This window comes from Uranotaenia lowii, chromosome 3, assembly GCF_029784155.1.
Source record: "Uranotaenia lowii strain MFRU-FL chromosome 3, ASM2978415v1, whole genome shotgun sequence".
Lineage (NCBI taxonomy): Eukaryota > Metazoa > Arthropoda > Insecta > Diptera > Culicidae > Uranotaenia > Uranotaenia lowii.
In genome coordinates this window covers 172,849,305-172,862,379 of record NC_073693.1, presented here as the reverse complement: position 1 = coordinate 172,862,379, position 13,075 = coordinate 172,849,305, and the positions used below count along the sequence as shown (strand labels likewise).

General features: G+C 37.4%; 4 protein-coding genes across 4 annotated transcripts in view; 2 read left to right on the top strand and 2 right to left on the bottom strand.

Moving 5' to 3' along the window:
* Window positions 1–4,885, bottom strand: part of LOC129755310 (1-acyl-sn-glycerol-3-phosphate acyltransferase gamma-like) — a 33,604-nt gene extending 28,719 nt beyond the window's left edge. The window contains exon 1 of the mRNA XM_055751743.1: window positions 4,730–4,885. The gene's annotated coding sequence lies outside the window, so the exon portion shown is untranslated. The remainder of the gene's footprint in view (window positions 1–4,729) is intronic.
* A 1,481-nt stretch (window positions 4,886–6,366) lies between these two features.
* LOC129756054 (transmembrane emp24 domain-containing protein 1) lies at window positions 6,367–7,471 on the top strand. The gene is made up of 3 exons (XM_055752808.1): window positions 6,367–6,498; window positions 6,557–7,006; window positions 7,067–7,471. The coding sequence occupies exons 1-3, from the start codon at window positions 6,487–6,489 to the stop codon at window positions 7,286–7,288; spliced, it is 684 nt and encodes a 227-aa protein (XP_055608783.1). The 5' UTR covers window positions 6,367–6,486; the 3' UTR covers window positions 7,289–7,471.
* Window positions 7,472–7,616: 145 nt separating this feature from the next.
* LOC129756052 (transcription initiation factor TFIID subunit 2) lies at window positions 7,617–11,958 on the bottom strand. The gene is made up of 6 exons (XM_055752807.1): window positions 11,796–11,958; window positions 9,915–11,735; window positions 9,219–9,842; window positions 8,757–9,149; window positions 8,041–8,692; window positions 7,617–7,974 (listed from the first exon to the last, which is right to left on the bottom strand). Exons 1-6 carry the CDS (start codon window positions 11,837–11,839, stop codon window positions 7,750–7,752), a joined length of 3,759 nt encoding a protein of 1,252 aa, XP_055608782.1. The 5' UTR covers window positions 11,840–11,958; the 3' UTR covers window positions 7,617–7,749.
* Window positions 11,959–12,406: 448 nt separating this feature from the next.
* On the top strand, window positions 12,407–13,002 carry LOC129756055 (small integral membrane protein 12-A). The gene is made up of 2 exons (XM_055752809.1): window positions 12,407–12,746; window positions 12,806–13,002. The coding sequence occupies exons 1-2, from the start codon at window positions 12,617–12,619 to the stop codon at window positions 12,940–12,942; spliced, it is 267 nt and encodes an 88-aa protein (XP_055608784.1). The 5' UTR covers window positions 12,407–12,616; the 3' UTR covers window positions 12,943–13,002.
* The last annotated feature ends 73 nt before the right edge of the window (window positions 13,003–13,075 follow it).

Genomic DNA, 13,075 nt, shown 5'->3' with positions numbered 1-13,075 from the left:
CTGTCAGCTACCAATGCGTTAAACAATGTGTGAACGCTTCAAAGAATAGAATTCCAAAACTTTAAAAATAATCAATAGAAAAGTCATAATTATTTCTTACAGTTCTGATATTTAACTCATAAAACAGCGTTGTTGAAGACTGCGGCACGTTTGATGTAAAAATAACAAGAAAATGTCATCTTGGTTTCCTTGCTCTATTGTCTTTAATACGATAATAATATTGGTAAAATTAATTTTTCAATTCTAAAGAAAAAAGTTTAAAAAACAAAATTGTTCCGTTTATCAGGACTTTTGCATCATTGCAGAGCAGCGATACAAATTATTTGGGAAAAAATCAAAGAAAAGCCATATCATAAGTCCAAGCTCATATTTTCTTTTGGCAACTTCGCACTTTTTCTATGCATCTTACGTTTGTTATCACTGATTTTTTTCAAGAGATTCAGCAACGGGCTTTATCCCAGGGCGGGCTTTTTATAGTAAGTACCTAAATGCTTGATGGTTACTTTTCTTTTTAAACCTGTTTTCTCAGTTTCACGACAGGTTTCACATAAATTATATTTTCTACTTTACCTACTTTTAACTGTTTTCTACATATAGGGAAGATGGGAGCATAATGGCCACCTTAAGGAAAATGCTTATTTAACCATAGAGAACAGCTGTAATATGTGAATTTCATCATTGTTTCGTGTTCAGACACTCAAATAGTCTATTGCCTAATTGGATGAAACTTGAAAAAGTATAGATAAAAACGTTTAAAAATGCATTTTAAAAATTTTTGCCGAAAGCTGAAAACCAGTCACTGTAGAGGCATAATGAGAAACCCCCCGAGGCAGTATGAGCACCACTAATGAAGGCACAATGAGCATTTTCTGCCGGGGAATCTAGCAGCGAATTCGACTCGATGAAGTCAACTGAGTAATAGAGCTACAGCTTGACTTGTATCGTCTGACGATTTGGCATATTGGTTAGATGTCGGAGAGGTAATCAGTAGGCTCGAGTTCGATTCCTGGTGGAGGTGATTTTTTTTTTCATTTATCATTCATGATCATGATTGCACTAAACGGTGAGGCGTAGATTCATCAAACAAAGCAATAACAAAATAATCTAGGTCTGTTTGTAGAATTCAAAGAATTAACACATGCTCATACATTATGTTTCTGGTGTTTTGTTTGACGGATGATGCTTTGATGCTATTAGCCGTATAATGTAACAATAAAAAAAAAATCAATCATGAATGGTATGTGCAAAAAAAAATCCCTCGAACAGGAATCGAACTCGAGTCTACTGAATACCTCTCCAACATCTTACCAATCGGCTAAATCGACAGACGAAACAAGCCAAGCTGTAGCTCTATTATTCAGTTGACTTCATCGAGTTGAATTCGCTGCTAGATTCCCCGGCAGAAAATGCTCATTATACCTTCATTGAAAGTGCTCTGTTCGCCTCTAGTAAACAAATAAAAGTAAAAACGCGTTTTAAAATTGATTAAAGTGAAAAATCAAAAATTTTATGATGTTGAAAATTGAGAAACAATGTGTAGATCATGTTGCAGTGCGTACATTTCAGATCAAGATGATTTAAGGGTCATAAAAGCTTATTTGGTGGTGCTCAAATATTATATTTTCGTCACTTGAGAACCTAGCTGGTTAATATTTGATATTTCTGTAAAGATGAAAAGGATATTTCTTTTTTGGCGAAAAATTAATACTATGGGTAGTACGAAACAAGTCCTTATGAAAATTTGTTTAAGAAAATACGTACTTATGTAGAAAAAAGGAGTGCTCATTATGCCCTGGGTGCTCGTTATGCCCTCATCTCCCCTAATAGTCTGATAATCTCCGCAAAAAATAATACAAATCATTAAAAACAAACATGGCAAGAATTACCTACTTAAATTCATAAAATTCTAAACACGTAAGTACCATCAAGACGCCATTCACCGCCCAGTTAAGCGGTTTTTCAACTTCAAACATGTGTAATAAAAAAACGACGGCAAATTTTTATTCGCTTTCTTTTCCAATACATCCCAAAACTGCTCTACTTTAAATAAAAAATTTAGTGGAATGCGAAAAATGTACGCTTTTCAAAATAATTAACTAAACTTTGGGGTGTTCAACTGGCCCTATTACCGCCCACTCGACTTTTCCGGGTATCGATAATGTTTTCTCAAGGAAAAACTATCATAACAACACGGAAACTGTTCTTTTTAGTATTTTCCATACAACGAGCTGTCAAAACCATATTTTGGCTCTTTAGAGAATACATTTTGTGATTTTTTTTTCCGCAAATTTAGTACAAATTTTAACAAAGTGCGTTGACTGACAAAATGATGATTCCCGGCAAACAACCTCAAGTAATCGGTTACTTTCAGCGATAAAACATCATTTTCTAACATAATCAAACTAAATGCTTCTTACAATTTACACATTTAACACAATACATGCGTTAAAAACAAAGAAATTGTGCGTGACCGGTCATTAGGAACCCACACTTTTTTTTATACACCAATTACCGCCCATCACTAAACGCTTCAAAAAACAACAACTATTGAAAAAATCGAATTTTTTTGATGCAAATCTATTCTACGAAAATAAAACTATAGTTTCAAGTCGATTTTAGGTCCTATCTAGTAAACAAAAACCCTTTTTGCCCTAGGAGTACAGTAATGCCTAGTTCGCTAACAGGCGTCGAATTTAATAATTTGACCGGAAACGAAAAACCAAATATTTTATTTCTGGCTATAGTTAGCATAATTAAGTGATGTTTTTTCAGTGAAATGGTCGAACAATGATGCCGACACAGAACGCAGGTTTTATATTTGGAGAAAACATCCCAGTTTTTTTAAAATACACACAAAAGGGTGATTTTGGGCGGTAAATGGTGTCTGGGCGGTGAATGGCGTCTTGATGGTATTAACCTTTTTGTTGTTTGGAAAACATCTTTATATTAACACGAATTTTATATTGTTTATTTTGATTCAATATTTCAATGCTGTCTCTGATATTCTCGTCCACAAATCCCACTTTTGAATAAAATTTATTTTTATGTGTGATTTTCCGAGGCCAATTCAAATTAGTAGTTTTCCGAAATCTGATAGACGATTTGAAAATAGAATACCTATATTATCGAAATAAACTACTTTTAACTCGGATTTTGGCAAAATTCTTTTTTGGCCATTAATGCTAGGTGTTGCAGTTTGATTAAATTACGAAAACATTATTTTATTTAAAAAAAAAAACACACACAAACAACAAAAAATTAAATAGTGAAAACAAAGGATTTTTTCCTTCACTGAAAATCGAAAATACCCAAACTTGAGAACTGCCACCCGCCAAAGCTAAGTTCAAGATTGACAACTTAAGTTTGTGAAAAAATCACAGCTTGCCAATACGCCAAACTTGTCCTTCAAGCGGAGAACTGTTTTTTTGGGGGGGTTTTGTTGTAAGCGCATCTGATTCTGTTACCTCCATCGTGGCAGATTTAGGTTTGGGGGGTAAGTTCAAAGCGGAGAACTGTTTTTTTGGGGGGTAACTTTTATTCCCGCTTCATTCGCAGAAAGTCTCGCATATACGATGATTTAGCTGCCTCTCTCAACAACTCTCCGGTGGTCGAGCGGTTAGCATCCTGAGATGGTAATCGCAGAGCCATTGCAGGTATGGGTGTGATTCCCGTACCTGTTGTAATTTTTTTTATTTTGATTTCCATTTTATTGCGGTATCAGATTTTGGGAGATGAGTTCTCTTTTAAGAGCTTAACTTTGGGTTATGCCTCCTATAGCCAAACATGTAGGGAGGGAGTTTCATTCGGGTTGGCGGGGAAAGTTCTCAAGTTTGGGTATTTTTGAGGTTCAGTGTTGGTTTATGTGAAAATCAACAAGAAATAGATCTTCAAGGTTTGTATCGTAGTCTCTGAAACGAAATCAATTACGAAAACGAGAAAGAAAATAATGAGCTAGATGAGGCCATACTTCTGGGAAGTAAGTCATCATATTTTGATTTGAAAACCGGTTTTTGGAACCGCATTTGGTTGTGCCGGGTTTTTGATTAAAATAAAATCAAAACTTTTTGGCGACAACTGACCATAGTTTAGTGTCAGTTTGAATCGTTATAGTAACTATAAATTTAACATCATCAATATGTACCTTTGTGAAACCTTTCTTCAGCATCTCACAAAACCCTCTTGTAACAATCGATCTACAAGTTTGCTTTCACCACGTCACATAACCAGTGTTTTTTTTCTCATTTACGAATCTTCATACCAAAAATCTTCTGAATGATGCTGCCAGATCATTATATGATCTGGATCACATTTAAGGGAGATGGATCGAATACGTCGAATATGACACTTGTAGTTTTTCGATAAAGATACCGTTAATCATCTTCCCTGGGTTACGAGGGGTGGATTCCTTAACTTTATAAAAAAAAACACTCGCTCTGAAAATCGGTATAATGAAAATATCGAATCTTTCAATTCTATTCTTTTATTATCAGGTTGTCCAACTGTGTATCGACTTACGCAAATGTAAATAATGGCAAAGCTACGAAAGAAAATAAAATTGAGCAATTTTGATGATGAACTTTGTTCACCTCTCAAGCGGGACCAAATCGTACAGGTTACTGTTTATTTTTGATTGCTTTTTTTTCTTAACTATCAGCAATCGAAGTTCCACATTTTTAATTTCCAAACAGAAGGAATACATGTCAATGAAGGTAGATATTTAGGTACTTACATGGTTCCGCGGAAATATGAAATAGAATTCCGAACTAAACGCAACGAAAATCACGATCGGCGATTTAAGAAGGAATAATGAAAGTTGCTGCTGCGGAGAAAAACTCGCGAGGCAGTGCAAGGTGGGCCGATTTATCAACGAATGCGATGACTGAGATTATTCGAACAAGTTTTCAAAAGGACTAGTTTTGAAAATCTGCGAGGGCATCACTTGCTCACTGAGAATAAATATTACTCATTCCTTGATTTTTTATCTTCGAATATTGTCATCATAATGTTTCCACTAAAATTTACATTCTTGCCGTGAATGAGTTAATTTACTTGCTACAATCAAATTATTTCCTTGACCCAAACTATGATTTCATATCGATGGGCTGACGTTAAATCAATAAAGAAAAATTCTCGCGTGAGCTTTCATTACGTCGAATGAAACAGAAACACCGAACCGAGAAAAACGCTTCTGAAATTTGAAGAGTGTTTTTCAAATCCTTTTTTCATTCCTTCGCCGATAACCCTTCAAAAAATACGCAATATTCATGGAAACTAATTGTGTCAGATATTCCACATTATGAATTTAATTTTTTGCAATTTTTAGAGCTATTTTTTAATCATATAGGAACATACGACATATTCGAACATAAATCGTTCATACGTCTGAACACATTCGTCGTTTGGAGGGGAAATTTGTTTCATTCGTCTCTTTTCTTTCGTCCTTTGATTCTTTCAACTTGCACATACGTCCAAATGTTTCTCATGTAAATACTATGGAAAATTTTCAATTTTCTCGGCGTAGTGGCTGTTTAATATCTAGTGTAGCGGTAAATTGGTGAGTAAATGCATAATGAAATGTGTGAATCGGGTGCGCCATCGGTCAAATCAGCTCGCTGCTGCTGATCAGCTTTCTGTTGCCGACCAGCTGGAGGGGAAATTTGTCTCATTCGTCCTTTGATTCGTTCAACTTGCACTTACGCCCAAATGTTTCTGAGGCAATTACCGGTAAATTTTCAATTTTCTCGGCATAGTGAATGTTAACTTATTGAGTTGTCGAGTGCAGCGGTAAATTTATTAGTGAATGCGTAATAAAAGTCTGAATCGGGTGATTGGGTGACTAACAGCAGCAGGCTGCTGCCGCTCAGCCTGATGCAGTTAGTTGAATGTTTGCTGCTACTGCTGCTGTTCGGTTTCTTTTCCTTGCTGCATTATTTTACAGCGTTCGAAAGCCTGCTTGAGTACCGATTTAAGAACGCTTGAAAAGAAGAATCTGAAATAATATTCATTGCCAGGTTGATATTCTGATAACCTCTACCTGTATACACTTGTTTGCTCATGGAATCCATAGCGAATGTGCTAGGTTTTTTTCCTCTGCACATTCGCCGTTTGGAAGAAGGGACGTAAGCAACATTGAAATTGGCAATCAAGGTTTTGTTTCATTCGTCATTTTGGAAGTCTTAAATTTTATAGATTAAAAGGGTTTAAATTGATTGTTTTATCAATTACATAGGTAGATAATGTTATAATGAAGCTTTTTTAGTGAATATCTCTATTTTTCAAATTTTGTTTCATTCGACGTAATGAAAGCTCACGCGAGAATTACAATTACAATTCTATTTTCTTTCTTTATTTTCAGATGTTTTATGTGATGAACATTTTTTCCAGTGTAAATCGCGACTCGAACAAAATTGAAAAATAAAAAAACTCCAATAAATTTTAAGTTTAGCGCATATACCTATTAAATTCTATTTATAAAATAGTGCCATAATGAATAAACTAGTAAGTAATGGATCTTTTTCCCCTGTTCGGTCTACATTAATTATTTTTTTCTGAATAGGTTCAATTAATTGTGCTCCTAGTAGTCTTTTCCCGGAGCATCGAATGTTTGCAGAAGGAAATGACTATTATTGTTCCTCCGGGAGGGAAGGACTGTTTTCACGAAAGTGGTCTTGCTGGGCAAACGGTTGATATCGAATACCAAGTGATCGATGGATCTCATGGAGATTTGGACATAAGTTTCGATTTAAACGATTCTACCGGGCGATTGATCTTTGCCGATTACAAGAAGTCGGACAATATTCACCGGTACAAACTGCCACATGATACGGAGCTACAGTTCTGTTTCAACAATGAATTCAGCCGAATCAACAGCAAAACGGTGTTTTTTGAAATCATCCTGGAAAACGAAGACGAAGATGCTGGATGGAGTAATTTTGATATTTTGGAGGGCTTATCGCCAGACGAGTTTTACGATATGAAGGTGCAGGATATTGAGGATATTATCAAAGTAAGAGCATCTCACTGATTTCTTTAGGTTCAGTTTTATTATCCATTGTTTTTATTTCAGCGCGTTCGCAACAATCTCACAAAAGCGCGTCAGTTCCAAGATATGCTCCGTTCACACGAGGCCCGTGATCGGAATGTGGCCGAGGAAAATTATTTCAAGGTAAACACGTGGTCTTTCTTTCAGATTATCATTATGGTTGGTGTAGGATTTTGCCAAGTGATAATGGTAAAAAGCCTCTTCGATACAGAATCTAAAGCGCACAAGCTATGGAGAAAATCGTAAACCTTTTGAACCTTCTCCCGAAGATCTCTTGTAACCCCTTTTTTATCTGACATACCTACCCAATTCTCTCGGTTTGTTTCAACAAACCAAAATCTTCTTCTACCAAAGAAATCTTACACGACGGGATTTAAAACTAGAATAAATAATGACATTTTTAATACAACTTTGATGGTATTAGAGTTGAGAGAAAGCCTTGAAAATCAACCGCGGAAGAACGAGCCTGGTCGTGATAATGAAAAGATGCCTAGCTCAAAAAATGCATGACAGTCTAATGAAAAAACTGCAAAACGGAAACGGTCATCGTTAAGAAGCAATAAATAACGCCGCTTTCAAAAAGTTTTAATAGAAGGTTCTTACATTTTTTTTAATGTTAGCTTAAAGCCATATTTATAAGCTAATGAAACAGAAAACTCTTTATGTAATTATTTTTGTAACGGTGGACACTTTTTGTAGACATCTTCTTACAGTGTTAAATCTAGCGTAGTAGGAATGCTATCTCTGCTCGAGCTGTCGGCCGAGCTTAACGTTTCCTGTGTATCATCCTTGATCAGACGCACAATGCTAGGATCCTTCTTTTCCTTGCTCTTTTCTCGCTCCCGATCTTTGTCCCGCTCACGATCTTTATCCTTGTTATGCTTGTGTTTGTGCTTATGTTTATGTTTTTTCTTATCCTTCTTTTTCTTTTTCTGAAATAAAAGTTAAGATTTTAATAAATTTGTCCTACTAGTGCATAGGAAGAAATATTTTTTTACCTTGCTTCCATCAGATTTGCTACTGACACTCGGTTCCGAACTAATGGTCGGCAATGGTTCGACTGCTTTATTGAACATTCCCGGTTCGAAACCCGTCGGACCAGTCACGGAACTGCTACTGGGCATGATTCCAGGTAATGAAATGGAATTATCCGAATAAAATTCAGTTTTAGCTTTCTTAGCTAAAGGCGGTTCTGTACTGATATGGGTAACGGAGTTGTTGTCGTCAAGGTCAATAATTTCCTCTTTCAAAATCGGTTTTTCGGGTTCAATTATTTCAGTTTTAATCGTTGATTCAACTGTTTCCAGTATAATATCTTCTCGAATCTCTTCGATTACCGGCGAATTTTCACGACTTTTGGCAATCATCAGTTCAGTAGGACCTATGTCGAGCAGGTCTAATGGTTTCACATCCAGAGGACTCGCAGATCGGGCACGTTTCTGCGAGGCTACTTCCATTTCAATTTTGTATGATTGTTCTTGGTCACGATCTTTGTCAGCAACAGCGGCAAAAGATGATGCAAGTTTCTGCGGTTTTAAAATCGATGCCAGTTCAGGATTCGGGAGACATTGCGGTACACGAGTGTTGTACAAAGTATAGTACAAATCAACCATATCGCATCGCAGTCGCGTATCATGGGACAATAATCCACTGCGAAAAAAAAAACAACCAACATTTTAGAAACACTTCCATCTCTGTTATTTGAAATACTTACTTCATGTTATTCCAAATTCTAAGGGCCAATTCTTCCCGATCAAGTCTGTGACGATTTCCTTTGTCGAAAGGTAAAGTTTCAATGAGCAACCTTCCCAGTTTGTGCCTAGCCATCGGATCGGGGTCCGTTTCGAGCATGTCAATCAAATGCTCCAAATCTTCCCACCGGCCATCAATTTTAACAAAATCAACCAAACATTCCATTGCTGCCACACGTACGTCGATGTACTGGCCATATTCGGCATAACTGCGGTATATTTTCGGATTTGTCGGTAAATGACCACATTTTTGCAACTTACGAATGACCTTCAAACAGGCAATAGATACCGTGTATTTGTACGAAGGTAAATGCTTTTCCAAATTCAGAATGCGTGTCACTTCTTCGAGAACAAGCCTGAAATGATGAAAAAAATTATGAATGATCATATCATTCATGTTTATTATAAAAGTACTCAGAACTTACTTTGCATCAGCAGATAAATTTTCCGACGTAAGTGCCATACCCTGGTGGACAACTGAAATGACCGGAGTTATTGAATTTCCAAGTGCCTCAACCAGGGCTGCGCGATAATAGTTGTCCGAATAGTGATTTTTCGTGTTGTCATTATACTTGAACAAATCCAGCAAAAAGCGAATGATTTCTGGTGGACAAATACCATGTGCTGTTCTCAAGCCGGCCATCGCTACCGGGATTGTCTTCTGAATAAAATAATGTTGAAAATTGGTGAAATTATTCTGTTTGATGATATGTGGGGCACTGAACGAGCCGAAAAACTTTTTGAAAATCGTTAGCATTGCCGGAGGTCCCTGCCATGCAGTGACCATTGCGTTGGCAACCTTCGTAAGACAGTGAGCGGCTTTGCATCTCACTTCATAGAATATCTGTTCGTTTTCTATGGTATCAGTGAGTGCCAGTCGTGTAGCTGCGGAAGCGTATCGCTCCAGTGCATCTATGGCTTCGAGTTGGGCAGTGACGTCCCGTTCATGCCTCAGTTGAAATTGCCACTGAAAATCGGGTTGTTCAATTTGCACCGACCGAAGCAAAGTCATTTCGGGATCTAACCGAATCCACAACACCGGTGATTCACTAAAAACGATAAAAACGAAAAAAAATATCAATCAACTGTTCGAACGGTCCACGAAAATGTCGTTAACTTACTCCATCATGGAAAGGTCCATATCAACTTCTTCTCCCGTCCAAAGCGGAATTTTCTTTTTCTTGTTTCGCCTGCTTTTCGAATGACAGGTAATATCCGCTTTGACTACGATGTTCTCAATCTGCAGCGTATGTTTAAAAGTACCGTCAAGTTCCTGCAGTTGTATGAGCAAAGGCCCGACGTATTTCCTAACACCTTTCTGGTTCACGCAATCCTGGCGAACTTCCAACTCTATGGTATTTCTTTTTCGGTTGAAGTGTGAGGTCATGGTGAATTTCGCATGACCCCCAGTACGCACCCACTGGTCAATGAAAACGGCCATATCTTTACCAGTGACAGTGAAAACGGCTTTAGTAAAAATATTAGTGGAAATGTGTAGATGATGCCAAAGTCCGCTGCTTATTTTTGTCGAAGCTGCGTTCGAAGCCAGGGCCAATTGTTTGTTAAACACTTGAAGAAGTAATTCTTGGCCGATTCTATGTTCCAACATTCGGATCACGAGGTGAGCTTTTTTCCTCATAATTTCAACATATTTTGGAGAAATCGTATGCAAATTTTTAATCGGAAAATAGAAAGGATTATCGTTGTAAGCTTTAGCAGGTGCGACTGGCGATTGATTGATACTCGATACCGCAGGAGGTGCCGGTGCCTGACTGCAATCGAGAATGATACCACCAAATTTCTCCTCATACCTCACAACTTCCGCCAATTCGTCTCGGATCCAACTGCGATATGCGTTGTTTCCAAAACACTTTTTTGAATACAGCCCGCACATGTATTCAGCAATGCCGCGTGCTAACCAAGCATCCGACCAATTCTGCATTGTAATGAAACAACCGAAAAACTGTTCGGCGATAGCTTTGGACATAACTTTCCGGGAAATGAAGGTCTGATCAATTATTGCGATTGAGTGAAGCAAATGAGTTGACAGGATAGTCATTGTGGCATAAGCATTTCCATCGTTATCTATTTCATCGACGAACACTTGCTTGTAGCAGGAGAATGGATACCGCTGGGTGAGTGCTTCTTCATAGAATTCGAAGGCTTCATGCATGTACCGGACAGTATTTTTCAACAAAGGCATAAGTTGGGGTAAGCAAAAATGTGTTACTTCATGCATGTTGGGATCAACGTATATCTCAAATGGACCAACAGCAAGTGCGATGTTGGGCGCAGATACGGGAACTGATACCGTGTAGTGGTAAGTCTTACGTCTAAGGTCCGGTGTCATTACCACTTCTACCAATTCACCACAAGAAACTGCGGTCATATTTTTTTCAACGGTGAATTCTAGCTTCCAGGTACATGGTTCTGCGTAGCTATCTACACAAGGAAACCACAAGCGAGAAGAGTTCTCATGACCATATGTAAACATGTGGGCAGCACGATCTTCCATTGTTCCTTCTCCTTCGGGAATTACGAAATGCACTCCCCCGGAAGGATCTTCCAAAGAAAATTCGATACCAATGCGCAATCCACGGCCTTCTCCAATCAGATGGGACGCCTGATCCGGAATCACGATCACCAACTCTCCACCGACCCAGTCAGCATCGGTCTTTTTGGCTGCCTCTAAATGGCACTTTGAAAAAATCTCCAGTGATTTACTATTCGCCTCCCCCTGACAAATGTCCAAGAAGGGGTCAAAATAGTGAAACTGAGCTTCATAGCTGTCATTTAGAATAACACGGTAGATTCGACATTGCCGACAGTTTAGACGAATTATCTTCAAAACATCTTTTACCGGAACAATGGTCAGCTCAACAAATCCAATTATACTTTTCCGCTCAAAGCTGATGCCGGTCAAGCTTAAAATTTGGTGCGCTGTGCAGAGAAAAAACGTAATTAGAATATCTACTTACAGACATTATAACATTGATACTTATAATTTAAATGGGCGCACATTGTCTGCCGTCCTCTCCTTCTTCATTTTCGATGGTTTTTATGGAGTCTGCACTACCATTTCCGTATAAAACATTAATTATTTCAGATTAAAATTCGGCGTCGCTGATGCTGTACAGTCTGTTTACACTTTTCACACCCTCGCCAACACTGTGAATAATAATTAGATCAAAACGGAAAGTAATTTTGAAATTTCTATATACCACCGTGATGGATTGAAACTCAAAAATGCGTAGAGTCATCCAGCTTTATAGTTAATTTTAGTCAAGATAATTTCCTTTGTTAAATATTTTGTAAAAATCACCTTTTGATGCTACGAGCAATACATAATATGCAACGACTTGTAAGAGATTTGAGAAGAAAATTGAGAATTTAATTTCAGATCACAAAATTTCAATTACTTTTTTTAAATTAAGTTTTACCGTGTAGTTAATTTTTTGAGTGCTGGAAATATTCACACAACCATTTATCTCAGTGTGACAGCATTCAGTGGGAGTTGAAATTTCAAAACAAAATTCGGAAATAAACATAAAATAAAAACTGAAAATGCAGTACATACTCGATCGTTTACCAGACAAATTTTTATGTGGGAGCTGAAGTTCGATTCCAACTTCATAACTGATCAAATATGCGTTGATATAACAATAAAATTCCTTTCCAAAATGTATATTCAACCAATGCATTTTGAATAATCGGACGCCTCTGATCACCATGGAGTCCGATAAGCGAGCGACTACTGTAGTAATGTATTGTAAATATATTGCATCACAACACAACCAGCGTTTTTGCTTATTCGTACAGAAAAATGTGGCCACTTATTTTACAATTTCTACGATCAAATGCCACCTACATCACACTACCGATCGCAGGCATCGTTGGAGTCATCGGGTACAATATTGAAAGCTTGCTGTCCGATAAATACACGCCTTACAGTGGTAATTATGAGTAAGATTTATGTGCTGAAATGGAAATTGATAGTTTTTGCTTCTCGCAGGATCCATCGATGATAAACGAGCCGAACGTATCACTGACGACGAACGGCTAAAGAATGCCACGAACGTGCCGAAGTTGGTGTACCAAGAAAATGTCCTTGGGAGGAATTTGTCACCCTCTTTGCAAGGGAAAAATTGAACATAATTATTGATATATTATTGATTGTGTTAAATATTATTTAGGGTCATTCGAAGAGTTTGTTATTTTATAAATACAATGCAATAACAAGAATACTTTTAAAGTATCGAAAGTTTTTTTTTCCTTTAGGGAA

Bases quoted from the DNA above. Each gene is read 5' to 3' on its own strand.
- LOC129756054 (XM_055752808.1), top strand. The intron at 7,007-7,066 runs GTAAGAGCATCT...TTTTTATTTCAG, and splicing joins ATATTGAGGATATTATCAAA to CGCGTTCGCAACAATCTCAC.
- LOC129756052 (XM_055752807.1), bottom strand. From the start codon at position 11,839: ATGAAGAAGGAGAGGACGGCAGACAATGTGCGCCCATTTAAATT. The intron at 11,736-11,795 runs ATAAGTATCAAT...TTTTCTCTGCAC, and splicing joins AATGTGCGCCCATTTAAATT to AGCGCACCAAATTTTAAGCT. The intron at 7,975-8,040 runs GTAAAAAAATAT...CTTTTATTTCAG, and splicing joins GCAAATCTGATGGAAGCAAG to AAAAAGAAAAAGAAGGATAA.
- LOC129756055 (XM_055752809.1), top strand. From the start codon at position 12,617: ATGTGGCCACTTATTTTACAATTTCTACGATCAAATGCCACCTACATC. The intron at 12,747-12,805 runs GTAATTATGAGT...TGCTTCTCGCAG, and splicing joins TAAATACACGCCTTACAGTG to GATCCATCGATGATAAACGA.